Here is a 26701-nt window from a genome sequence, read left to right on the forward strand (position 1 = left end):
TTGAATTTTTGGGAGCTTGTTCACGCTCGTTTGATGTCAGAACACACTTAGTACATATGAGGGAGAAATGAGCCTCGACCTTGAAGACGACTTTAATCATTTGCCTGATTCATTTATATGCATTATAGCCCGTAGCAATGCACAGACGTTCTAGTAGTCTTAGCAGTATGAGAGTTAGCGCAATAGGATTTGAGTCTGTTCTTTTTTTTTCCTCCGAGGTTTCTTTGTTCCTTCTAGCGATGTAGTTTTTGTCCGCTTATTTTGTACTTGTTTCGTACAAAATTAGTGTCTTTATGGGCCTGGCAGATAGGAGAAAGGCTTGTGTTCAGCCAATTCATTTGCACGGCTTGATGGGCTTAGAAGGATGTCACCGTGTCGTCGTGAAGCGTTCTAGCACGAACGAACACATTGCGGGGAAACCATTAGCACGTGTATGTTATGTCTCGCTCCCGTTATATGGGGGGGAGGGGGGGAGGGGAGGTCATGCGCTATCATGTCCAACTTAGTAGGTTTAAATTGACGACAAATTTACAGATGGGCACAATTAAGGCCGGGTCAAAGATATGCTAGATATTCGATCGCGTTCGAAAGTACTAAATAAGGCAATCTTCTTCGTACCTGTCACAATAATCTCTTACCAAATCACGGTGATCCCTCCACTATAAATCAACCCCTCCTCCCTCGCCGAAACCATCAACTTTATTTTCCTTCGCTGGTTTTATCCTCTTGCCAGCAATGGGTCGCAATGTGACCCTCCAGTACACCCCCCATGACTCGACCCGGCGCAAAAGATTCAAGAAGCGCCTCAAGGGCCTGATGAAGAAGGCGGACGAACTAGCCGTCCTGTGCGATGCCAAGACCTGCGTACTAGTGTATGAAGAGGGCAAGGCGGCGCCGGAGGTGTTCCCTTCCCAGGCCGAGGCGGTGGGTATCCTGAATCGATTCAAAAGCATTCCAGAGCTGTGGCGGTGCAAGGAGGTGATGAACCAGAAGGGCTTCATCACCAAGCGCATTGACAAGCTCCGGGAGCAGGTCGACAAGACCCGCCGCGAGTGCGAGGACGGCGAGATCAGGTCCCTCCTTCACAAAACCATGCATGGCGACCTCTCGGGCCTTGTTGGCCTCAACATCGAGGACCTCACCAAAGTTGGTTACAAGGTGGACATGCTTCTCAAGAGCATTACCGAACGCAAGGAAAAAATCCATTCCCAGGCACCGCCGCCAGCTCCATGTGTCGCCACTGGTAGCATAGACATGGGGTCTCCCCCGTTGTATCCGGCACCACCTCAACAGGAGAGCCGGCTTGACATGGTGAGCTCCGGAGGGGACCTCGACACCCTGGTCTACGGTGGCTACGCCGGCGCCAACTTCTCTAGCAGTGATACGATGATGCAGATGCAGTCCTTTGATATGGATTTTGGTTCGAGTCCTTTCCCTCCCATGTAAGCCAGGAAGCCAGCTACATGCGCCGATATCATCTCATTTTTATTTGGTTTTGGTGGTTAGGATGAGACATTCAGTTAATTTCTTGAAATTGTTATATCCATCTATGTGGGTCGTTGTATTCATGCATCGTGTTCTTTGAGCCAAATCATAACTAATTCCAATGTGATAGTTGAAATTGTTATTCAGTTGATCTCTTCCCTAGGTTGTTTGTTTGATCTCTGCTATTTAGTTGGTCGTAAATCTTGAGTTGCACCTTTTTTGTGTCAGCACCGTGTTTTCTCAGGCATAGTTGCACCAGCTATGCACTAGACAATTACTTGATTGCTGAACCTTGGTCGTGTGTTGGGAGAACTAATGTTGGGGTGTTTAATTTCATGCTATTTTGGTGTACGTATTTTTGGGAGAGAAACGAGTTGAAGATTTGCTATCTCCTGCCTGCAACTGTACTTAAAAAGAAAGAAAACAAGCCTAATGATCTCTCCATTAGAAGAAAGAAAAGAGTTAGACAAGGTTCTCAATCGCTACAACAATTACCGGAAATGCTTGCAGCCTAAAAACAATTGGACTCCACTGCCGGCATGGGACCTTTCCTTGTCATCGCCGCTGCACGCTACGGTGGCCAGGCTCAGCCTTTAACGCCTCAGCAGGTAGCCGAATGTGGTCTGGCGTAGGTTCATCGCCACCGCCGGCCTGGGCCTAGTCGCCATGCACTAGATAGAAGAATGGAGAAAAGTTCATTAATCTGTCTCTTTGGAGTCCGAAGCTCCTTGGGACTTGGGTTAATTAGCTGGGGAGTGAGACTACCCACAATGAAAGTAACATAGGTGGTAACATCACACTTATCTAGGCAAAATAGATGATGTGGCATGTAATTAATGAAGAAAGAGAGGCATGTGGTAACATAGCTAGTTACTGTAACATCACATATTCAAGAGAAGATGAGTCTACAACGTAATAAGTGAAGTGATGCATGACACAACACATATGTTACTATCCACTATGGAGGTAATAACATACTCCCTCCGTCCGGGTTTATTAGGCCTACAGACAACTTCTCTTAAACCAAGACCAATAGTAATTTGCTCACATTAATTCTTCCATTCCACTCCCAATGCACTCTCTCACATGCATGCAATCAATGAAAAAGCAGGCATGAAGCGTATTAATTTTCCAGCTATGGCACCAATAACAATGGCTTTCAATGCAACCAATGAAATGGTTGCATGCATGCACCTTTCCAAAGCGGGGCCTTATAAAAGGGAACAGGCTTGTGATGCTGAGAGGCCTAATAAACCCGGACGGAGGAGTAGACCAGTAACATATGCATGTTACTACTCTAAGTTACTCCCCACTGTGACTAGTCTGAAGGAGATGGAGTTGGGGCCCTTGGGGAAAGAACGAGAGACGGCGGCGCTTACCGGAGAACGAAGCGATTAGCATTTTTTCACGTAAAATAACGAAGCGATTAGCAATCTGGTTTTTCTAGGGGTGATTAGCAATCCGGTGCGTGTGCGCGTCAAGGGAGGTGCCTCTCTCCTAGTGGGTTGGGCCTGCTGAATCAATTTCTTCTTATTAACCAGTGCACATACCGTACGCAAGGTATGGGCACATGCCAGGGACGGGCCCTAGGCGGCCGCACTAACTGCCTAGGCTCAGAGCTGGCCCTGAGGATAGAAGTAGCAACAGATGTTGCTAAGATGGCGGTTTCAGACATATTGATGTATAACCTTGTAAGATCTTTGTGAATAATTAATAAAATGACTGCATGCATCTTCAGATGCAGAAGCCAGGGTCATCCTCATTTTCTAATAAAAAAACTATTGCTTGTATCGATCTATTGTGATTCGTAGAGGTAGACCAGGAGATGTCTACATCGTGTTGGTGTTTTAACTCTATTGGAAATGAAAACGTGACTTCATGAGACGTTGATGTAAACTCTGATGAGGAAAAGGGGAATTTCGTGTGGGAGCTAGCTAGCTTGAAAGATCCATCATAGCCACATTTGGACAGGCGGTGCCTGCCTACCTTGATTCGTGGGAGATTGCATTGCAGCTAGCTAGCAAATTAATCAAGCTCTAGCAAAGAAGACGATTCCACCAGCATTGGACAGGACAAAGAGCGTCGTCTCGTTGAAAAGAAGAGTATATATCTGTGAGTACAATGTTACTTCACAGAGATTGATTTTCATGACATCTGAGTCGCTAGTTACATCACAGATGGTAAGAAAAAATAAGGAAATGGTAAAAAAAATAAAAAGAAGAAAACTGGGGCATTCCGCGCACCCTAAGCGAGAATCATACCACTAGACCAAATGCCCTTCGTTTGCCATATTTTTCTATACATATGGAGAAAAACTCAGGAGAGATTGACCTTTTAAAAGAACAATACGCCTTATAGTTTGGAACAGAGGGAATGGATAGTAGTTATATTCAGAAACTATATATGATTTGGCACTAGACATCAGTAATATCGCTATCTGGCCATTCTGAGTTGCTGCTGGCCAGATAGATTACATACTGCCACACGGTCAATCATTTTTTTGTTTTTTGCAGGGACACACGGTCGATCGCTGATGTGCTTATGAAGATCGTGTCGTCGTTTCTTATCAGACCGATGTTTAACTCTGTTGTAAGTGAAAGTGTGGTCGATGAGACGGTGATAAGGTATGCATAGACGATGCCATGATGGGAAAAAAGGCTCTTGAAAGGGGGAATTTTGTGTGGGAGCTAGCTATCTTGAGAGACCGATCCCGGTCACATGTGTATGTGGTGTACACGTTGCTCTCACGCAAGCGTCGCTACTGCAAAAGGAAGCTGTAGGTTGCAGCTGGTAAACTAAGCTCTAACTAGTAATATATCTCTGAATGCAATGGAGTAAGTAAATAGCGAAAAACTATCACAATTAAAGTTAGGATTCTATAAAAAGCTAGGTTACAAAAATGTACAACTTAGAGTCTATTTTTTTGCCAAAAAGAAAACTATTAGCTATATGAAAGAAATTGTGCTACATGTAGTGTCGCGGGCCTACTTGGATAGAAGGAACGGAAGTGATCTCAGGTAGTAGTTGCGGGAGATCATAGGGCACGGTCAGTAGCTACGCCGATCTATCGCTGGAAAGAGAGGTTGGGATGGGGCACCAGGGCATAGAATCAAGGAAAATAGGTCGAATAGATTTATACTTGCTTTCTTCCACGTCCAGGGGAGCTATATATATCTAGCACAATACAGCTTTGAAGCTAAGCCAACAAGGTAATTAAAAGACCTTCTACGGGACAAAAATCTTCCTATCTTCAATCTTACTACCTTATTTAGACTAACTGAACTTGAACACATCCCTAGCCATCTGGTTAGGACTTGGCTTGCGCCTCCTGTAAGTCGCCCCCCACATGACATGTCCCCCTCCATTGTGAAACAGCTCATCCTCGAGCTGGAAAGTCGGGTAAGAGCGTTCTTTGAAAGTTGTGACATCTTTGCATGAGGCCACAACTGCCGATTGGCCTTCCCACCAAATCAGGATCGGCTGCATTCCCTTGGCAAGGTGGGCTCGCAACGCCTTGTGAGGAGTCGGATGTGCATGTCCTTGGAAAATTGCTGGAAGTCCTGGAGGCGTCTCCGGAGGAGGACCATGGTACTTCTTTAGGAGACCCACATGGAAGACATTGTGAATGCGAGCACGAGGTGGCAGTTCCAAACGGTAATACTCATCCCATGGCAGCCATTGAAGATTGGCAAGGACGGTCAGCATGGGTACATGGATATTACATGATTAACGGCTTCAGATTGTCCGTCAGATTGTAGATAAAAGGCGGGCCTCATATGCAGACGAGTGCGTCAAGGCGTGAAAAAAGCCCTCTGAAGGCCAGAAGTGAACACGACATCGCAGCCAGAGGCGATGGAGGCAGGAACCCATGGAGGCGGACAATGTTGGAGAAGAATGCCTTTGCCACTGTCTCAGCCGTGTAGGGGTGCCCCAAATGAGTATATTTGGAGAAACGGTTCACGTCGTGAGTATGACACACTTGCCATCAACTTTGGGAAGCCCTTCTATAAAGTCAATGGCGATATCTTCCCAAATACGGGAGGGAACAACCAGTAGTAGAAGCAAGCCGGCTGGGTGGAGTTGTTTCATCTTGTTGCGCTGGCACACCATGCAGCCACACTCGAGCTTGAGGCAGGTGGAAGTCGAAGAAGAGACGATGAAGCGACTTCTTGATGCCTTCGTGGCAGTCATCATGGGCTGCCAGCACGTCAAATGTGATGGTGCTATCAATGAGAGCCTATGGATCACCAAGCTCGCCAGCCTCTCGTTGCTCGCGGAAGGCAACCAAGGTCGGGTCAGTGTGAGCGGCCTGACGACAGGCATTAGTGACCTGTATAACATGTAGATCAGAAACTACACTTCGGCATTAGCCAGTAATAACACTGCTGGTCATTCTGGATTGGCCCGGACGGATTCATCACTACCAAACAACGTGCTTATGAAGATGCCACACAACGTGCTTTATGAAGATGGTGTGTGAATTGATGAGATGATGATGAGGTACGACCATGTGACACATGTGGTAAGCAATCCAAATAAGGAAAAATATGATGAGGTATCTATGATTGAGGGGAAAAGCCGAAAAGGGCTCTTGAAAGGTGGAATTTTGTGTGCAGTCACATACGTATGCTGATCGGTATGTGTGGTGTACAAGTTGCTCTCAAGCAAGAGTCACACTTTGATCGATGGATGGTCCGATTACCTTTATCGTACGTGCACTCATCAAAGTGAATACATGTTCTCGCAAAAGAAAAATGAATACTTTTTTTTGGCCAAGAATCACGGTTTCTTTCTTGTCGTGACAAGAATCAAAATTTGTATTGCCTCCGTCCGTCCGCTTGTACCACCACACATGTACATGCCCAAGTTGGAAAAGGAATTTGATTTTCATGGCGTCTAAGCAGAATATTATTATTTTTCAACAAAAGAACAGCGAAAACACAATTATGGGGCATTCCGAGAATTGAACTCGGGACCTCTCACACCCTAAGCGAGAATCATACCACTAGACCAAATGCCCTTTGTTCCTTACATGTTCTACAAATTCATCAAAGATAGGAGTGTTTGACTTTTTACAAGAATAATACTCCGTTTGGAATTGAAGGAGTATGTAATCTCCGTAGACCGTAGCCTAACAAACCTAAGGAAGTGCATGTGCAGTGTAGATAAGAACTAATAGTTGAGATCGTAACAATCTCTTGTTCGGCAAGTTTGCACTTCTATTATACACAAATGTATGATCCATCGATCAGCAAGTTTGAATTTCTATTGAGAAACAGTAAAACTGAGCCACCTACGATGCCTCACAGCGATTTGGGGCTCTTTACCGTCTGATCACGCAGTTGAACGTCTCAAATCTTTCACAGTTGTCCCACATCGTCGCTGAGGCATTTTCGGGCATGAACGAACCCCGCTCGGGCCGCTGCTCCGGAAACCGGTCTATGTGGCCTGTTGTTGAGCGGGCCTTTTCCAGTGGGAGGGGCGCCCACTCATACGGTTTGGACGGCTCATTATTGCTTCTTTGCTTAGCGGCCCGCCAAGGCTTCGCTTCTCTGGCGACAAACCGTTCAAGATTTACAAGACAGGGAGGGGCGCGTCGCCTCCTTCGCCTCCACGACGACCTCCGGACCTCGCCTAGACCGGGACAGGGCGCTCGATGCGCGTCCCCAGTGACGACATGCTTGTCTCAGAGTTGCTTGCCATGTTGTATTGGCTTCACCTCTGACTGTTTCAGCCATTCAGGTTCCCTCTTCTTCCCTACTCTCTCTCTCTCTCTCTCTCTCTCTCTCTCTCTCTCTCTCTCTCTCCAAATATTAACGCAATCTGACCAACAGAATTTGCTGCATGTCATTCGTCCAGACTCTGTCACTGAATCCTACCCTAGCGAGCAAGCACGGTTGAGAGATCCCACGGCCAACGACGGCGCACGGGATGGCTGCTGGACGCCTTCTCACCTTTCAGTGTAGGCAGTTTTGGCAACATGATACAAGTAAGGAGTAGATAAGGACTAAAATTGTTGCTTTGCTGATGATCTATGTGAGCACGATCATATTCCCATTGTCGTGTGCATCTGCTTCACGTTTATTTATTTTTCAGGAAAGAATTTGAGGATCTTGCGTATATTTTGACCTTAGTTGTGCTCGAGTAATATAAAAACTAGGGGTAGCTAGAATTTTCACGATTGATAACAGCCGGATTAGTGACAATTGAGTACTACTGGTTAGACCTCGTGTCTTATCCATGATTTGGAGCTATACCTCATGTGCAATTGGTAGTTGATTGAAATCGAGTGATCAGAACACATCCCCCTTCATTGGCCATATTTAGTTATTTCATGAAAATTTGGATTATCTGGACTCCTCGAACCATATACAGATATCATTATTGCTGACCTTGAATTGATAGAGAAAATTTGTGATTTAGGTATATATATTGGCGTCGTATCCTGTGAATCCAACATCCCTCGTGCAACCCTGCATCCACTCATAGCAGGCCGTTAGATCAAAATCCCGTGTCTGTCGTGCGTCTAACATCGTTTTGCAGAAAACCGCCCGCAGCAGCCCAAATCAGCCATGTAAATTTTCCATGTACCCCCTCCTCCCAAGCCGAGGGCTGCTCCCCCAATTCGGGATCTCCCCAAATCTCATTGTCCCTCCAAACCCGCATCCCCGCAGCAGCCACGACGTGGACGGCAGCCGGCGACGAGCCAGGAAGGAGCATTCGACATGGAGCGTGCGACGGAGCGCAGCATGACATGAGGAGCCTGCAACGGAGACCCGCGTAGGCGGCGGCCGCATCCCGGCGGCTACGGCCTATGACACGAGCGACCACCACACTCGCCATCAGTGCCACTGCAGTAGATGGTGTGGTCACGTACGTAGGAGTAATTGATCTTGTTAGATGAACTCCTGTTGCCAAATCGCAGTAGCAATTGATCTTGTTTGGATGAGCCAAGAGCAAACATGTACTGCTGAATGCAAAATTCGGAAAAGGAAATTCAGTTCTCTGAATTAGTTATCCAGAAAGTTGGGAGAGAGAGAGAGAGAGAGAGAGAGAGAGAGAGAGAGAAACAGGATAGCATTTGCTGGCTGCCTTAACTTTAACTCACATGAGAAATGAATCTTCGCTAGTCCTACACTCAAAGTTCATTTATCCTATGACTGATGACTGAAAATGACAATGTAAACTCCTTTGAAAGCTCTCAGTTTTTCTCTCAAGAAAAGAGCGGTTTATATTGCCATTGTTGAGGTGGAGCTGTAACTTGTAAGTTGAGTTGTTCCTTGTGTGATTCATACTGAACACTGCTTATACAACAGAATCAACAGGTGAGCTCACAGTATGTAGCACCATAGAAGATCGTGTTTTAGAACTTACCCATTCTTCACTTGTTAATGGGCACTTCTATTTCAATTTTTGAGAAAGGAGATGGAGTAAGTTCTTTATCTCATTTTTAACCAATCTCCAAGAACTTAGCTCCGCTACTTTAATTTAATTTATATGTGATTTTTATTTATTTTTGTAACTTTTAACAAGTATAAAAAATAAAAATATACATCATTTGCACATTCATTTTTGGCTTACGTGGTGAAGTTAAGTGTGCAACAATTCAAAGATTCCACGTCTGTTAAAATGCTTAAGGAGGACAATTTTGTATATTGCCTTTACAACTACGAGGCTTGACATAAAAACAACACAAATTTTCAAGCGCAATTTAAAGAAAACCAGCGGCAATTTTCATTCTTTATTACCCTACCTTTAGGTATAAAACACCCCCTGTTTTCTCACAATGAATCATTCATGTATCCTCACTTTTGAGTGTTTCGTATTTATTACATATTATAACTCCAAATTTTTTTTAGACAATATCATCGTTACTGTTTTAAAGATGGACGGGCGTGGCAGAGCGCGCCTCTATGATCTAGTGTACATAAATGTATGATCACTATTGGCAAGTTCTTCTTCCTGCGATCGACCGACATCATCCTTGATGCTTTTATCATACAAGCAATTGAGAGAAGCCCCCCCCCCCCCCCCCCCCCCCCGGCGCGTGCGCGTCATCTCCTCGAGGCGACCCGGGGGAAACCCTAACCGCCGCCGCCGCACCCCTCCCTCCCCCTCCTTCCCCTCCACCGCCGCCAGAGGTGTGCGCCGGTGACGACACCAATGAAGGTGGCGGCAAGGGATCCGGCAGCTCCACATAGTGTGGAGGGCCTCGGCATCCGGGGCGGCATACCACATTCAGTCGGTTATACCACATTCTAACCGACTGTTTTAAGCCATAGAGTGACTTTTGTAATTTTACACAATACGCGTTGCGATTTGCTTTTGGATTCGGCATTTTAAGTCCTTTAGGAACTTTCATATATATGTCTGATTTGAGTGACACATACAAGTATGCTGTCACTACGTCCATTAACTGCATAGATAAATTCATTTGTACTGCCAAAGATATTAAGTATCGAAACGTTATTCCACTCATTACAGGAGAGTATGTATCATCGTAATCGATACCGGGTCTCTGCATGAACCCTTGTACTACAAGCCTCGCTTTGTATCTCACCACCTCATTGTTTTCATTCCTTTTTCGAACAAAAACCCATTTTGCTCCCACGGAGGAGTAGGTATTATTGAGGAAAATACCTCTCTTTTGTTGAGCGAGCGCAGTTCTGCCTCAACTGCTTCCTTCCATTTAGGCCAATCAGGACGCCTGAGGCACTCCGGTCTTTGGTTCTGGATCCAGTTGAAGGGTTTCAGCAATTTTAGAGGCAAAAAATATATATATATGTCGACAATTGTAGTCTTTCTGTTGTATGATTCTCCTGATTCTAAATAGTTTATGGAAATTTCTTTTATACCTTCAGACTCTATGTGATTTTCCACAACAATAGAGTCATGGTGTTCCGATGTCCCAGCTATTATGTTTGTATGGGCATTTATGTTGGGTTCTAGATGTTGATTATCTGGTTGGTGTCCTTCAACTTGAGGTTGAATTGCATTTACCGGTAGAGGATTTGATTTCCTCTGTTTCCGCAGAGGCTTTTGAGAAGCTATATTCTGGCTAACCAGATTTCTCCCCCTCTTACTCTCATTTGGGGTTTGAGTGGTTTTACTTGGTACCTCCACTCGTTCTGGTTCATTAACCGCGGGAATATGTGATTTAGTGACACCTTTATGGTCAGTAAATGCATCTGACGGATTGTTTGCAATGTGTTGCAAATCTATAATCCTCTAAACTTCAGTTTCAGATTCTTTAGTACGTGGATCTAAGGACTGGATGCCTGTTACATTCCAATCTATTTCCTTGCATTCTTTGTGGTTTGATTCTCCCCCTAATGCCGGGAAATGGTCCTCATCAAAAATAGTATCAGCGTATCGAGCAGTAAACAGGTCCCCTGTAAGAGGTTCAAGATATTTTATAATTGACGGAGAATTATAACCCACATAGATCCCTAGTTTTCTGTGGGGGCCCATGGATGTATGCTGGGGTGGTGATATCGGTACGTATACTGCACAACCGAATTTTCGCAGATGGGAAATATTTGGCTGAGTGCCATGAACTAGTTGCAGCGGGGAGGTTGTGTGATATGCAGTTGGTCTGATTTGTATCAGATATGCGGCGTGTAATACCGCATGTGCCCAACAAGATGTTGGCAAATTACAGTTCTGTAATAATGGTCGAGCAATTAATTTTACTCTTTTGATGATAGATTCAGCCAATCCATTTTGAGTATGAACATAAGGCACAGAATGTTTTAAATTAATGCCCATAGCCATGCAATAGTCATTAAATGTGCATGAAGAAAATTCAGTAGCATTATCCATTCGAATTGTTTTTATCTTATTTTCGGGATGGTTTGCTCTTAATTTGATAATCTGAGCAATTAACTTGGCAAAGGTATGATTACGTGTGGATAATAGACACACGTGTGAGCAAAGAAATGAAGAAAGCGGATCCCGTTGTCGTAACCCGTTCCTACACTGCATCGACGGGCCTGTCATGAAACGATATTTTCCGGTAGACTTTACGAAGATACATCGGTCTCAATTCGACATTGACCATGCTCGTCTGTTCTACCCGCATCAGCTTTATAATCTACTCCAGCAATAATTGTAAACTTTTTGTAAATTGAGATTTTATTTATGCATATTAAAGATGCTTGAGATGAAAGGGAATACTGTTGGATAAGCATATTCTTTTCCTTCTCTCTCTCTATCTCTGCATTCTTTTGCGTCGGGTGGGGTGCATTTTGCTAGGCGTCCCCAGCAGTAAACGGGACAGGGAGCAGGACCGCCGGCCACCCACAAGCCCCTCCCAAATCCGAAGAACACGTTCCCACTCACACTGCAGAGCTGCCGCCGCCGCTCGCCGAAGGATCGTCTCCTCGCCGTCGATCGCTCCGAGTAATCGCACGTTTCCCTCGAGTAAGCCGCCGCCGCCGGCCGCGAACCCGCGTGCTTTCCTCCCTGCTGCCTTTTTTTAGCGCCTCCAATTTTTGTGTGGCGTCCTCATCGCTGCCCGCCCCCCCCCCCCCCCCCCCCCCCCCCCTTCCCTTCGCCTAACAAAAAGTTTGTGTTTTTTTTCCCTTAGATTCCGCTCCGGATTTGCCTCCCCGCCCCTTCCGCTGCTCTCCGCCGGCGCCGGCGACCGACAGACCGACCGTGATGAGCTCGTGAGGTCCGTCCGTCCCCAATCCCCACCTTTCTCTTGCTTCCCGATGCAGAAACCTTTCTCAGGCTGTTTTTACTGCTGCTGCGCGTCGATTGGGCGCTGCGATTAGGAAGAGGGAGGTCGGATTTGGGTGGAATCTGTGCTTGCTCGTCTAGATTCCCGCGTGATTGCGACGGGGCAGGTCGCCGCTCGTTCATATTCCGGTGTGGTTAGAGCTCTGCCCGCCGATTAGTCGGAGATTCAGTGTCGGCCGCTTCGATCCTGCTACAGCTTAAGCGCAAGCTGTTCTGAATCGTCACGGCCGTCATGCTAAGACCAGTGCTTACGAATTACGATGGTGCTAAGCCGCTAATATAAACATTGTTGCTTCCTTAACCAAAATCTTTGCTTGCTTAATGACTGCTTGGTAGAGTTTATGATTCCATTACATAGAGATGCCATGGAGCTCCAAGTTAGCCTAGCAGTTCCATTTTTGTTCATGTACTACTACGTACTGGTTCAGTAGAAGATGTGGCTTTGCTATATCATTTGTGCTCCTCTGCCGAAGGCAGTTTCGGTGGTTGGTGCACATGCGTTGCATTAAATCTGCTACTGTCATCGCAGGATCGCCGAGAAATGTCATGCCATGTGCGCTCGAAGTAACTGACAAAAGGCCGAAGAACACGTCGCGTATGCGGTGTAACGGACCGGTTGGGAACAACGACAACTTCTTTCCAGAGGTTTATAACATTCTATCGCACAAATGTGTTCCATTCTTCACCAGAAACATCACCGGTCTGCTCGTGGAATTTAATGAATTGCCACTTTTATCTTCTCATCGATCAGGACCATCTAATTCACAGACCAGTTTACGGCTTCCCTGATAACAGGTAATTATTTGTCACCAAACCCTTCTAACAACAACCATCTTCAGTGGGATGTACTAAAGTAGTGATCTTAAAAGTCTTACATTAGTCTACAGAGGGAGTACTTGACTAAGCTTGATATATGATTTACTGCTGAGTACATGTTTTTAGTGAAACAAGAGATTCATGCATGAAATGAACTAGTCTAAAACTAATTCTATGAACCATATATGAAATTGTGCCTCTTAATTTCACTTAAAATTATGCCAGTATCAATTTGATAATTTGTAATATTGGTACGGTGGTCTTTACGATATGGACCATTTACGGGAACCCTAACATTGCTCGCAGGTATAAATGTATAAGTGTTCACTAATTGTGAGTAATTCACCGCATGACGTGTATATTCGTTTTATCATATAGGCAGGGGCAGACCCAGAAATGGGCCATGACCCGGGCTGGCCCCTGTATTCTGGCTTGAACTGTCAATTTACCTGATTTTTTTCTTCATTTTTTAAGAGATACTTAGTGGTATTTTGGGTCCATACACTGGGTTAAAGCCCAGGCTGCCCTGGATGCAGCCATCAAGGGTATTTGTAGATGTTTCTTTTTTTTTTGTGAAAATAGTGGTTGTGAAGCTTTTTCTTTTGCTGGGGCCATTTGTGAAAATGTGAAATTACTTGAAAATTGTCGTACACGAACAAATTATCACTGAAACAACCATTTTATTGTCTTTTTATGCCTTTTGTTATTCTTCTCTGTTAGTTTGTTAACATTGTGCGCTTGCCAGCTTTACAACGACCTATGTGTACCTTTCTATGTATGCATGACACAATCACCATATCCAAACACTTCATAGTTTCTACCCTCAATATCCTTTTTCTTTTTTACTTTTCAGGGCAGTCACTGTGGTCCTCTCACCTGTTATTCAGTTTTTCGGGGAGCTACTTGTTTACTGTCTTTTTGTGGTGTGGCAGGGACAGTCCATTTACGGTGCTTTCTCTTGGGCACAGTTCAGATTGGAAATTGGCGCCGTTTTCATCTAGCAGACAGGAGGTCAACAGGACAAGATATTTGACATTAGGAACTGCTGCTACAGAGGGCTTTGAGTTACTATTCCCACGGCCAACAATACTATACTGGCTAGATCTGCCGAATGAAAAGAACATGCATGATCAGGACATTTCTTCTAAACCACTTCCCAATGGAGGAAGCACTTTAGGACAACATCGGCACAGGAAAAAGATTAAGAAGTCATTGACAGCTTGCCCTCCCTGCCACGTGGTTGCAAGTACCTCTTCTGGGCCTGATACTGCTCCTCTGGGATCTGATTCTGATATTTTGCACGACGATGATAAGCCTCCTAAAAGGAGTTCTAAGAAGAAAGTAAACAAGTGGAAACAGTGCAGGCGAGCAACCGGTGACAAGCTTAATTTGTTACCAGAACTCCCCTGTGAAGAGCATATTGACACCGCTTCTCCTGTTGAGGTATTTCTGCCTGATTTACTAGCTGATAAATTGTCAGATGCCTCATCTTCTGCCTGCTCATTGGTTAAAGATGCTCATTTGGGCAAACATAATGGTGAGAGCAACAATGAATATGTGGAACATGGAAGTGATGGGAAGGATGGCTCTGGATGTGCAGGGTCATCTAATATAACTGTAAGCGAAAGAGTTGGCTGCAAAGGTGCTCCTTGCCTGAATGATGGGCCAAATACTGTGGATTCTTCAGAATTTGGTGGACCTTCTGTCACTGAACATGCATGTTCACATGCGAGAGAAGAAAGCAATAGCTGCCTGAAGTCATTGTGTGCCTGTGTTTGTAACTCCAGTGATGCAACAACAGCTTCATTCTTTACGGGTTGGAACAGTGAAAACTGTGGGGACTGCAGTATTGATTTTGAGGGAAATACACGAGATGGTTTGCAACATGGCGCTTCTACTTGTCTGGATAGTGTAAATAATGCATGCCATTTGACAGATGTCCATTTAAGTGGTGCTCATGCTGAAGATGTTACTGATAGTAGTAGTCATTCTGAAAGAGTTCAGTGCAGCAGTGAAGCCTGTAGCAGCACGACGTTTCTTCCAGCTAGTCCGGGGAGGAGCGGCAGGAAATCAAGAAACAAATCTAGCTGTACTAATATGACTGCGACTAATAGGGTAGTAGGTTCTAATAGGCACAAGCATAGTGGAAAAGACAGTCCAGTTTCTGTGTGGCAGAAAGTAGAAAAACCTGACAAGGAAAACTCATCTGGAGCAGGACATGTGGTTGTTTCAGCAGTTGAGGATAAAATTGCACTAGAAGATGATAGCAAGGGTGTGCAGCACGATCCAAATAGGCCAATGGATAAACATCGCTGTAGAAAAAACTGCAAACAGCACAAGAAGCAAACCCTGTTTCTGTATGAACAAACAAGTTTGCCTTGTAACAAGGGTGGTTGTCCGTCGCCGAGGAACTACTACGCTCCTAAGAATGGTAGCCCCAAGACACCCAAGAACCACTCGCAACAGACTGAAGGATTGTCGATGTTACAGCCAGTATGTGCCAGGGACATCAGTGATACATCAATCACAACTGGTACTGAAAAAGCAACACTAGCATCTTACAACTTGGATTCTCACTTGGTGCCACAGGCTACATCCAAGGAACCATGCACATCGGTCATTCAAGACGATAGTCACTCTCTTTGCCTTGAAAATAAGGCCATATCAACAGATTTGGACTCCAGGAACTTGTCCGTCAATCCTTGCGCTGCAGAAATGGAAGAAACCCAATGTGTGAAGTCAAATTCTGCTGCTGTGCACATGTCACATAAATGGGTTCCTATTGGAAAGAAAGATATAACCCATTTGGATGTTCCGGAGGCTTCTGTTGTTGAAGCATCAGTTCCAGCTAATGATGTTTCTGTTTCTGCTAATATACAAGTGCAGAGAAATGTTTCAGATGCTCCTGCATCAACTAAATGTGAAGGCAGCGAAGTTGCTACTGAGTTGACTGCTACACCGAAGTTATCTGGACAGCTTGATTCAAAATGCCAAGGACATACTGGCAATGGAACTGTTTTCAGCAAGATAAGAGAGGCGGTGAGTGATGCTCATAGGGCCCAACAGAGTGCGGAAGATATTCAACTTCACATTGGCAGGCCTCTTGCCGATTTTGAACAATTTATTTATTCTGCTTCTCCAGTTCTGCACTGTAGTTCTTGCCCTACTGGCTGCAGCTCTTCTTCACAGGAATGGGTTAGAGATGGCTTGTGCTGTCATCAGATTGCGGATATCTCTCTAAGTAGCATTTGGCAGTGGTATGAAGAACCTGGCTGTTATGGCTTGGAAGTGAAGGCACAGGATCTCCGTAGATCGAAAGGCTTCTGGAATAGTCGTTATCAGTTTAATGCCTACTTTGTGCCATATCTATCTGCGGTTCAATTGTTTAGGCAACCTAAGAGAACCGTTGATAAGGATGAGGCCGATATGGGTGCAAGATCTAAAACAACTCCATGTATGAGCTCTCTCCCAATATTAGCGAAGCTTCTACCTCAAGAGTCTAATAAAAGAAATAGCTCGCCAGCTTTCCATGATAAAGATGATCAGCAGTTGGAGACTACAGAGCTCATATTTGAGTTCTTTGAATCTGAACAACCATTTTGGCGGCGACAATTATTTGACAGGTGAGTGCGAGTCTCTGCCTTCATGAACAAAGGCGTCCAGGATTCTGGCTCTTATTTGCTAGCCTTTTTTATGCTCTTATTTTAGTATAGACCTTCATGTTGTACACTGAAACTCTAGGAAAGGTGCTACTTTGTTTCTGAGATGATTTTATTGAAATCTCATTGCAATTTTATTAGGGTAAAGGAGTTGATTGGTGGTGCAAAACAATCAAATTGCCAAATATCAGGAGACCCAAAGAATCTGGAGCTCAACCTGCATGATCTTCATCCCGCCTCTTGGTCCGTTCTATGCTCTAGTAGTATCTGCCCCATTATCACCACGGGCGCACTCTTGCATATAGATATGTAAAACTATTTCGGGATGAGCTTGTTTTCAGATAACACGTTATTCTGAATTTCAGGTACTGCGTTGCGTGGTATCCCATATACCGTATACCTGATGGGAAATTTCAGGCTGCTTTCCTGACATACCATTCTCTTGGACACTGGGTTCGTCGAGGAAGCTCATCAGACCAGGCTGGCCACAGTCATGCTGTTTTGCCAGTCATGGGTTTGCAATCTTACAATGACAAGGTAAAATGGCTGCTTTTCTGCTGACACATACATACATGTTAACCGAAGATTGTTTAAGTTTGTGTTAAGACCCCAGACGTTGAAAGCCATGTTGGTTCTGAGGTAAAATTGCAGACGGTGACATGAATATCTCTGAACAAACTCCTAAGTTGTTTGATGCTTCCTACTTGTTAGCCCTTCATTTGGCTGAAGAGGGGATGCCTCATTGGTGTTTTTGCTCATGTGACCAGTCTTTGCATCTTGCGTTGCAGGGGGAGTGGTGGTTTCAGACGAGCAGATCCGGTTCAGAAGATGCAGAGTCCTCGTCAAGTCAGCCGTCTCAGGTTCTTGAAGAAAGGTTGTCGACGCTGAACCAAACTGCGGCGGCGATGGCGAGGGCGGATGTGTGGAAGAAGGACCAGGCTCGCCGAAACAGGCACCCGGACTACGAGTTCTTCCTGTCCCGGCAGCAACGGTAGATGACTCGAGGCTTTTGCGCGAACCATGTTTGAGAACGCTGACGGATGCTTGTTCCCCTGTAACCAGAACCAACCATGCCGGCTGAGCGGCGCCGTCTGCCTGTGTTACCACCCTGTATATATTTGAGATAGAGGCACATGTGGAGGTGCTGCTCAATTGAAAGTGAAACCAGACCAGAGATGTTGGTTACTAGGTGGGGTTGATATCATAGGTGCAACCCCTTTTAAATCTAATTAGCTTGCTCACCCATGTGATGTACATATATGCCTGTAACTCAACTCAGCCCAGCCCTGTATCTAACTGTTTAGCTGCATATTATAATATAGATCTGATTAACAACCATGCAGGAAATCATTATCATCACCATTCAGGGAGCATGAGAATATATCACCCAACACTGCCTGTGTGCAACTCTGATCTTAGCTTATGGAATACTATAACTGGATCTGGCCAGCAACAAGGCAGGCAGGGAACCAACAGATAGAAACTCTCTCTTCTTATTTATGCTTTGATAAGATCACAGGCCATTACTCCCTGAGGGTGGGAACAGTAGAACATGCATGACAGAAGACACATCTGAAGATGATGTGCTCTAGATCAAGGGCACTTGAGCTTGCCGTTGTGCGGGTTGGTCATTTGGTCGTAGCAGGGGCAGATGTGGCGGGTGTCCTGGCCGGTGCCGGGGGGCACGCAGTTGCAGCGCTGGCAGCAGACGTTGCACTTGTCGTTGCACATCTCGTTCTTCCAGTTGTTGGCGCAGCGGCCCAAGCACACCTTGGGGCAGTCTGCAAGCCCGCCGTCGCCGCCGGCGAAGGCAAGGCAAGAAAACCAACCGCGTCAGCGCATGTTATGCTACGTTGAGCACAGAGATTTGAGTTGAGCCCAAGATGTTTGGTAGAGCGTACCTAGTCTGGGAGGCGGCTGCTGCTGGAGCAGGGACCTGCTGCTGGCCCTCATGCTGCCGTGGGCCGTCGTGGTGGTCACCTGCAGCAGGAAAAAATGTTGAGATCCGAGGGCAAAAAGGGTGTGCATTGCATTTGCATGCGTGTTTGATTGTGCAGTTTGCTTACCAGCGGATCAGAAGCAGAAGAGGAAGCAGCAGCAGGCTGAAGATGTGCGGCGAGGAGGAGCAACAGCAGCAGAGGAGGAAGGAGACGGCGACGAGTGAGAAGCCGCTGCTGGGTCGGCGCCATGGATGCTGGCTTGAGCTCTGCAAGTGGCAAGTGGGAGGGGTTTGCAAGGGTTCTACCTATAGGCGAGAGAGAGAGAGAGAGAGATCCAGGAGGAGTTGTCGCTTATGTAATAATGCAGTGATACCAGTGCAGCGCAGACAGCCGACAGAGGAAGCAGAGCAAGGTGCAGTGTAGGTAGCTAGCTAGCTACCACGGTGACCATGCCTCTGTGCTTCTTGATTACAGCACTGACCACCCAGCCCAGCCAGCGTCGGCCACTCACTCACTCACAACCGTCCATTTTCACTCTCTTTCCTTTTACTATTTTTTTTATAAACAAGCAAGCATGAAAAACGAAGCAAGGCACTGTGCGCGCTACACACACAGTTTTGCTTTGCTTTGCTGCCTGCATGATGCACCGCAGTGTACGGGGTGGGAATTGGGATAACGGAGAATACGAGGGGCCGCTTCGCAAAAAAGGCACTGGACACATGGCAGCGGCAGAGAGAGAGAGAGAGAGAGAGAGCGCCTCACCGTGGCCAGGACCGTTGGTAGATGATGTTACGTGCTCACATGTACACGCACCGTACGTATTTGAGCGATTCTAATTCAAGTGAGGCTACTTCTTTTTGTATTACGCTCCAGCGAGCTTGTCTCATCCTTCACGTACTCACCTACTCAATGCATGTGCACACTGTGCGAGTGGGGACGATCGAGGTTGTCTCTCTCTCTCTCACATGCATGTGCTGATGTGCATCGCATGTCCCTCCCTCACATGCAGCCGCAGCACACAAGGTACGTACAAAGGATGGACGGTCACTTTTGGTCGGTCCCACACAGGCAGAGGCAAGCACAATGCTAGTTTTATCTTTGAATTTCTATCCCAGAATAAATTCTTCACTTGACTCACCCGGCAATCAAGCACAAGCACATTACTGCTCACCCACAGAGCCGTTATTTTTCTTTCAACTTTCATCTCCGAATCACTACTTCACCTTCCATATCCTGCAAGCTCGGTGTCACTGCAAACTTGTTGGCACTCAACTGAAACCAACGCACAAGCCACAAACACACCCGTCTCATGAGCACAGCCCCATTGCCTACTCACTAGCAGGAGCACATCCCAGCAGCACTCAGGTTCTCAGCTTGGTGCACAGAACCCGGGCACGGACACACGCCACAAAGCACAAAGCACAAAGCACAAAGCACAATATTATTCCCACATACACATCTGCCTGATTTTAAGTTGTAAGCAATTAAATCCCATCAACATAAAGGGGGGGTACGAATCAACGCTACACGATCCATCAAGTTCTACTTATTAATAATAAGCAACCAAGCAAAAGGGAACCAATTAATCCAGGATCGGAGGAGTTCCGCCGACTCAAGACCGAAACCAGCAGCGAGACAACACGACTAGGCCTCGTCGGCGTAGGCGGGCTCCAGGATGGCGGCCTCGGCCTCCTGCACCTCCTTCTCGGACTTGCGCCCCTTCTTGCTCTTGTAGTAGACGCTCATGAAGGTGCCCACGGCGCCGTACTTGTGCCGGCAGTGCTCGTAGTGCGACGCGTCGAACATGCGCCAGAAGTCCTTCTCGTTCAGCTCCGTCACCGCGTACTGCGGCTGGTAGCTGTGGTTCTCGATCAGCCACTGCTCCAGCCGCTTCACCGACTCCGCCCCGTCGAACTCCTCCCCGCGGAAGATGCACGCCGGCGTGTAGTACACCCCCACGTCCGTGAACATCTGCGCGTAGCTCGTGTCCCCCTGCCGCTGCTGGTGCTCGAACCCCGGCTCCGGGTAGATCATCGTCTTCACCGGCAGCTTGAACAGCCGGTGAGGGCACAGCCACAACGGGTACACCTGTTGTTATGTTATAACACAGACACGTTCTTCAGTTTCACTCGGTGAACCAACAACATTCTTTCCTACTTTCAGACTAATATTAGCAGCAATATCAGGCGCCTATTAATTACCATACCAACATTCAGTGAGCACAAGCAGCAAAATTAGGTACTACCTACTGTATCAATATTCAGTGAGCATTCAGAGTAAGCAACAAAAGGGGAAGAATATGAATTCATAGCAAATTCCTAGCTAAAAGACTTGATGCAAGCATATCTGCATGAATGTCACGCAGAACAGAAGAGGAACGTACCTCCATTTCGTGGTGGACGAACTCGAGGGCGTCTCCAACCTTGTACAGGGGCACCAGCATGTCCTGGATCACATGGTTGTCATGGTAGTAGTTCCTGATGGCATCGCCCTGGGTGGCCTTGAGCAGGGACACCTTGGGCGGCATCAGCCAGCCGAAGAGGAACCTGAACCAGAACTGGTCGCCGAAGGGCAGGATGAGCTTCCCCTCCCAGTACAGGCACCGGGTGTGCCTGTGGTAGTACTCCCTCGTCGGGATGTACTCCACGAACTCGCCCTTCTTCAGCGCCGTCTGCGCGTGCTGGTAGAACCATGGCTTGAACCACCACCCCACGCTGTTGATCTTGTTGCCCTTCTTCTTGGCCTCCTCCTTGGACGCGTACACGCCGGTCATCATCACGCCCTCCGTCGCGGAGTACACCATCCCTTCCACGAAGTCGGGGACCTTTGCGGGGTCGCCGTCCCTCGGCGCGACGGCGTCGGCGTACGCCTGCGCCACCTCCTTCAGGGGGCCCTTCACCGGGGTGTAGGTGAGCCTCATGTACTCCTTGATGGGGATGAGCTTGATCTCAGCTGAAACAAGGAACCCGAGAGTGCCCTGCGACCAGGGCACGCCGTAGAAGAGGTCGGAGTACTCGTTGTCCTTGGTGGCTCGGACGACCCGGCCGTCAGCCAGGACGATCTCCAGCGCGACCACCGTGTCGGAGAAGAGCCCGTAGATGTGAGAGCTCCCCTCGATGCCGTAGCCGTTGATGAGGCCGCCGACGGTGAGGTCATCGAGCTCCGCCACCACAGCGAGGGAGAGGTTCATGGGGCAGGTGGCCCTGGATATCTGGCCCATGTTGACGAGCGGCTCGACCTTGGCGACCATCCTCTCGGGGTCGATCTCAAGGATGTTCCTGAAGGCAGAGAGGTCGACCTCGAAGTGCCTGACACGCTTGTAGTCGACGTTGCGCATGCCGACGGCGATCCACGGCTTCCTGGCCGTGCAGACGAGGCCGTCCTTCTTGGGGTTGCGCTGCTTGAGCCGCTTCACGACCTTCTGCACGTTGTCCTCGTGCTCCTTCTGCCGCTTCTTCTCCGACTTCATGGCGGACCACATGTCGCCCAGGTAGATGTTGAAGTAGATGAGCGCCGAGGCCGGAAGCACCACGAAGATGACGAGGATCCATCGGAACTGCACCAGGTAGTCCACCAGCACCTTCTTCCTCTTTGGTCGCACCAGCGGCGTCTGCAGATCCGCCATGGCTGGAGGCTGACTTCTGAAATGAAAAGAGTACAAAGAGATGTTAGCTGAGCCATGATTGATGATATAACAGTAACAGTGAAGCATATCAGAGATAAACTGTACACGGGAAAGGCGAAAAATAACAAAAGCAGCAGTAACATATTCTCATGACTATCAGGACACAAACATCCCAATTCCATTTTACCATGTATAGTACAGTTTAAAAGCGAAGCATATCAGGAAGAAATAATTATACACAGGCGAGGCTGAAAAGAAGAACAGAACAGTAGCATTGTCATGGCCCCCAAAGACATATATTGACCCTATGGCTGTATCAGTTCCATTTTTAATTTTTAACTGTCATATAATGTTAAGAAATTAAGTGCAGCAACATGGATGAGCATATCCTATTACACAAACAGATGCTGTCACGGACAGGGGCAATGCAGCTGCCAGGCCATTGGGCATCGTCACATCAGTAATGTTAGCTGAGCCATGATGGTACAAGAGTAACAGGGAAGCGTACTAGGGTTAAATCGTAAATGGGAAAGGCGAAACATAACAAAGCAGAGTAGTCTTTTTCTCGTGGTTGCCAAGACGCATCCATCCCTATCCTATTTTTAATCGCCACATGATGTTAGGTGAAAACGATGCAGTTACATCTAACATGGAGCATATTCTTTGCACAAACTGGATCAACATGTAGAGGGTAACAGACACTTATCATTCACAGGCAGAGCAACCTAGCTGCCAAGGAACTGGGCATGACATGAGTAATTCCATGAGAAGTAGTACAAGCACGACCATAAGTAATTCCTAACACCTCCTGTCACATGTCAAAACCTACACCGACACTGCACCATCATCTTTAGCTCCTAACACCGGTACTATCTAACATTCAGAGTTGCAGCGTAAGTAAAAATGCTGCATCGCCTTGGATTCCTAGCACGGATACTATCTGACATTCAGAATTTCACATGTGAAAATGCCACATCGACTTGCACTGCACCTGGCGCTAGTTTAGCCAGATTTGTGCAGCTGCGATGCACATGCAAGAAGTGTATATATGGTACTGCTAGAGCTTATACGGATGGATCTAGATCCGCGGAGAACTCATGCGCTGGCTGCCAAAATTAGTAATCCTATAACAGGTAACATGGTAAGGAGGGGCAAACATTGACTGAATATCCTAGAGCTGTACTGACAAACAAAACCAAAAAAAAAAAAAGATCAGTTCATTACAGAAGAAGACTGGGATGAGCATCCGGGCTGTGGGGTGAATTAGGTGGGCACCCAGCAGACCAGATCACACCAGATAGAAGTGATGCATGCGAGCAGCAACCTGAGCAGGATTGTGTGAATAGAGAAAACCAGGTGCAGGACGGACAGATCTGTATTCTACTATGTGAGAATTTGACACTAGGGTAAACAAACAGTTTAATCATCTCAACAACAACAACAACAACAACAACAATAACAGCAGCAGCAACCTAGTCGTAGAATCCTACTCCTGCCTTAGAAATGATAGATCCAGCGAAGAACAAGAAGAGCAAAGAAATCTGGGTTTGCTCCTTTGGTGCGCCCGCGCGGGATTGGCAGGATGCAGCGAATCTGGAAACCTGGGGGGTATGGAGGATTGGATCCGCTCACGGTGACGGGTCACAGCAGAGCAGATGAAAGAAGGAGGAGGAGCATGCAGCAATGAATCCATCGAAGCAGAGGAAGGAAGAAAGGCAGGGCGGAGCTGCTTACCCGGGGAGTGAAGACGGAGAGGAGAGCAGAGCAGATCCCCCGCTCCAAGGGGCTATTTGGAGCGTGGGTTTGGGAGTACGGGGATTAGACTAGAGTAGAGAGCAGAGGAGAGGAGGTTTTGGGGTTGGTGGGCGACGCGCATTTACTCCCATGCCCTCTTTCCATTTGTCATCTTCTATTCTACTAACGACGTCTGGCGAAACTGCCCCTACAAGGACATTTCTAGATGAACCTAGTTGGAAGACCGGATCTATACTCATCTCCCGTCTCTCCCTATACAACAACAGCAGCGGCTGCACGGGCGGGGAAAACAGAGGAAACCAAAGGCCAGAGGAGAGGAAGACGACGGAACCGTAAAAAAGGAGGAGGACAGCAGCACTAATTTCCGGCGGCATACGCGCACGGCATTCACGTGACGCATCAGTTACCGCCGCGCGCGTTCACGCATCATCACAAATTCACAAGCTTCTAGGCAAGGAAGGAAAACTGAACAAGGAACCCAAGAAAGTACCAATGACATGACTGGTGCGCGTATAAGCGAGCAAATTGAAACTGAAGAAGAAGAAGAAGAAGAAGAAGAAGAAGAGGAGGAGGAGGGGGCGGTGTTTCCAACAAACCTTGGTCCGGCCGGAGGGAAGGTGAGCCGCGCAGCCTGGAGCGAGCTGCGAATGCCGGGGCGCGGCCGGGGGTTTTAAACGGTCTACAGGAATCAGATGGGTGCAAGAGAACAGATCGGCATCAGATCAGATCAGATCAGGGGCAAGCAGGCGCATGGGCATGTGGGCGGGCGTACATGCAACAGATGAGATGAGATGAGTTGCGATCTCGATCCGTCCATCCATCCTGCACTACCCTGCTCAATTATTGCTCCTCCTACGCTACTACCTACTAGTAGTACTAAACAGAAGCGTTTGAGTTTGAACCGGGGCCAATCTCCTTGACCTTCTTCTGTTAGCGTATGTTCCATTTCTTTTTCGGTTGGGGACATAATAGATACATAGCTGCATTTTTTAGGGCTACTATCAAAATTACAATTTGCAGCTACACAAGGCCACTAGCACCAATCGAGATAAAAAAAATTGATGAGGTTTTGCCTCATACTAGACATTAATACCCCATGTCATTATTGCGGGGGTGAGAAGGTTGGTTTGGATGCACCGAATTAATCAACCAAGGAGGAGTGAGAGAGTTGCCTTGTTATGCGTTGGAGAGAAAAATACACATTGATTAACACGTCAAGCGAGGACAAAAGACTAGTTTGCAACACTGGCTTAAGTGGCCATTAATTCCTACCTGTAATATGGGTTTGTGGCCTTGTATAAAAAATGATGCCGGCTTGTCGGATTTAATCGGCCCATAGTTTTGCCAAATACTACTCGAGTACTCCTACTACCCCACTCAAAAGCTGTTGGAAATACGTAATTATTAAGGAGAAACACAACGCACGAGTAGAGACAAATGGCGACGTTTTATTATTACAAAGGTGGGCAACCGGCTACCGGACGGGACGACCGCTCGCGTGTGCGCGGTGTCAGCGAGCGCCAAGCTCCGCTCAACTCCGTTGGCACCACACACGTCTGTGTTTTGTTTTCACATACATATCCCTTTTGAACCGGAGTTGAATACGGCTCGGCTCCAACCCATTTCTTTCTTTTGGTTTTGGATTTCAATCTCTTATATATCTTCCAAATCAAAAGTTTGAATTAACTTCTTTTTTTTTACGAATAAAAGTTTGAATTAACTTACGTATGCATATCCGTGTTTGTTCCGAAGAGGGCTTTCAAAATAAGACCCATTTCGAATATGATTCGATGAGCTCTTCAAACCTGACGAGTTTCAACTGCCGAAACATGGTAGTATGATCGAGAACGACAAGATCGTAAGTTTTAGAAACTAAAAAACCTTAAAACTTGATGTGCCCTCATGCGGAATTTCACGACGACTCCCCGACTGTCTACCACAGCAAGTTCTGCCCGGTTCCGGCGAGGGAGGGGCGACGGCGGCGGCGCGCTTTCGGCTAGGTGGTCGGCGGATCAAGATGTAATTTTTATTATTTACTGTATTTCGCTGTAGAGCATTGCCATAATTGAAGATGGACATGGAAGTTTTCAAAAAATAAAAGAAAAGGATGAGACTATTGTTGCGCTGTGTTTGGCTGCGTGTCGAGCTCAAAATTTGCGTGATGCGGACCGAAAAGTCGTGAATCCACGGCCGCGCACACCGAAAACGGCCCTTGAAATAAGCGGGTAGCTACTTAAAAAATATCAATAACTCAAAAAAGAAATACCGGCAAGTGCAAGTGGAGGAGATGGAGGCATGGAGGGTGGGACCGCCACGACGCGTGCGTGGTGTGCGTCAGCCAACCTACCCGTTGGCATGCATGCCCCGCGCGTCCAGAAAATCACCTCAGCTCATCTCGGACGCGATGAGATATTTTGGATCGCATCTGAAGGTTTGGTTCTTGTCGTCTCGTCTCATCTGGCACGATGGACACCGACTGACCGGAGCATGGTCCAGCAGGAGCGTGGGTGGGTGGGTGGGTCTGATCCGATCCGACGGTCGCACCACGGCGACATCGACGACCGGCCTGATCTGCCGCGTCAACTGGGCACGTACGGGCCCGACGGAAAGCGGCAGCCGGCCGGCCAACGTACACCACGGCCGCGGCCCAAAACCACTGTTTGGAGGGAGTTGAGCGG

At 47.1% G+C, this 26701-nt stretch overlaps 4 protein-coding genes and 1 non-coding gene across 10 annotated transcripts; 2 read left to right on the forward strand and 3 right to left on the reverse strand.

The window, feature by feature from the left end:
• Window positions 1-735: 735 nt before the first annotated feature.
• On the forward strand, window positions 736-1446 carry LOC123165257 (agamous-like MADS-box protein AGL80). The gene has a single exon (XM_044582889.1). It carries the CDS (start codon window positions 736-738, stop codon window positions 1444-1446), a length of 711 nt encoding a protein of 236 aa, XP_044438824.1.
• A 4987-nt stretch (window positions 1447-6433) lies between these two features.
• Window positions 6434-6505, reverse strand: TRNAP-AGG (transfer RNA proline (anticodon AGG)). Its single transcript has one exon. It is a non-coding gene; the product is annotated as a tRNA-Pro (tRNA).
• Window positions 6506-11678: 5173 nt separating this feature from the next.
• Window positions 11679-18038, forward strand: LOC123168910 (uncharacterized). Of its 5 annotated transcripts, none has more exons than XM_044586772.1 (8): window positions 11679-11907; window positions 12074-12160; window positions 12758-12873; window positions 12980-13023; window positions 13898-16667; window positions 16845-16946; window positions 17069-17240; window positions 17492-18038. In XM_044586772.1, exons 5-8 carry the CDS (start codon window positions 14167-14169, stop codon window positions 17696-17698), a joined length of 2982 nt encoding a protein of 993 aa, XP_044442707.1. In that variant the 5' UTR covers window positions 11679-11907; window positions 12074-12160; window positions 12758-12873; window positions 12980-13023; window positions 13898-14166; the 3' UTR covers window positions 17699-18038. The 5 variants fall into 5 exon arrangements, 4 of the variants coding, with proteins under 4 accessions (XP_044442707.1, XP_044442705.1, XP_044442708.1 ...); XM_044586770.1 differs by having other exon boundaries at window positions 13977-16667; XR_006484552.1 differs by lacking the exon at window positions 17492-18038 and having other exon boundaries at window positions 13977-16667; window positions 16852-16946.
• Window positions 18039-18178: 140 nt separating this feature from the next.
• On the reverse strand, window positions 18179-19120 carry LOC123168912 (gibberellin-regulated protein 9). Its single transcript, XM_044586776.1, has 3 exons — window positions 18770-19120; window positions 18605-18683; window positions 18179-18484 (listed from the first exon to the last, which is right to left on the reverse strand). Exons 1-3 carry the CDS (start codon window positions 18890-18892, stop codon window positions 18297-18299), a joined length of 390 nt encoding a protein of 129 aa, XP_044442711.1. The 5' UTR covers window positions 18893-19120; the 3' UTR covers window positions 18179-18296.
• Window positions 19121-20067: 947 nt separating this feature from the next.
• On the reverse strand, window positions 20068-24861 carry LOC123168911 (delta(24)-sterol reductase). 2 transcript variants are annotated; one of them, XM_044586775.1, is made up of 3 exons: window positions 24620-24861; window positions 21027-22284; window positions 20068-20731 (listed from the first exon to the last, which is right to left on the reverse strand). In XM_044586775.1, the coding sequence occupies exons 2-3, from the start codon at window positions 22266-22268 to the stop codon at window positions 20288-20290; spliced, it is 1686 nt and encodes a 561-aa protein (XP_044442710.1). In that variant the 5' UTR covers window positions 22269-22284; window positions 24620-24861; the 3' UTR covers window positions 20068-20287. The 2 variants fall into 2 exon arrangements, with proteins under 2 accessions (XP_044442710.1, XP_044442709.1); XM_044586774.1 differs by lacking the exon at window positions 24620-24861 and adding an exon at window positions 24003-24255.
• Window positions 24862-26701: the final 1840 nt, after the last annotated feature.

The sequence above is a fragment of the Triticum aestivum genome, chromosome 7D (genome assembly GCF_018294505.1).
Source record: "Triticum aestivum cultivar Chinese Spring chromosome 7D, IWGSC CS RefSeq v2.1, whole genome shotgun sequence".
Lineage (NCBI taxonomy): Eukaryota > Viridiplantae > Streptophyta > Magnoliopsida > Poales > Poaceae > Triticum > Triticum aestivum.

What these genes read in the sequence shown, in the direction of transcription:
- LOC123165257 (XM_044582889.1), top strand. Translation starts at nt 736, where the DNA reads ATGGGTCGCAATGTGACCCTCCAGTACACCCCCCATGACTCGACCCGG.
- LOC123168910 (XM_044586770.1), top strand. Translation starts at nt 12,775, where the DNA reads ATGCCATGTGCGCTCGAAGTAACTGACAAAAGGCCGAAGAACACGTCG. An exon ending in ACGACAACTTCTTTCCAGAG is followed by an intron (nt 12,874 to 12,979) that starts GTTTATAACATT and finishes CTCATCGATCAG; the next exon opens with GACCATCTAATTCACAGACC. An exon ending in CGGCGACAATTATTTGACAG is followed by an intron (nt 16,668 to 16,844) that starts GTGAGTGCGAGT and finishes CAATTTTATTAG; the next exon opens with GGTAAAGGAGTTGATTGGTG.
- LOC123168912 (XM_044586776.1), bottom strand. Translation starts at nt 18,892, where the DNA reads ATGGCGCCGACCCAGCAGCGGCTTCTCACTCGTCGCCGTCTCCTTCCT. An exon ending in CTTCTGCTTCTGATCCGCTG is followed by an intron (nt 18,684 to 18,769) that starts GTAAGCAAACTG and finishes TTCCTGCTGCAG; the next exon opens with GTGACCACCACGACGGCCCA. An exon ending in GCAGCCGCCTCCCAGACTAG is followed by an intron (nt 18,485 to 18,604) that starts GTACGCTCTACC and finishes GCGGGCTTGCAG; the next exon opens with ACTGCCCCAAGGTGTGCTTG.
- LOC123168911 (XM_044586775.1), bottom strand. Translation starts at nt 22,268, where the DNA reads ATGGCGGATCTGCAGACGCCGCTGGTGCGACCAAAGAGGAAGAAGGTG. An exon ending in TCGTCCACCACGAAATGGAG is followed by an intron (nt 20,732 to 21,026) that starts GTACGTTCCTCT and finishes ACATAACAACAG; the next exon opens with GTGTACCCGTTGTGGCTGTG.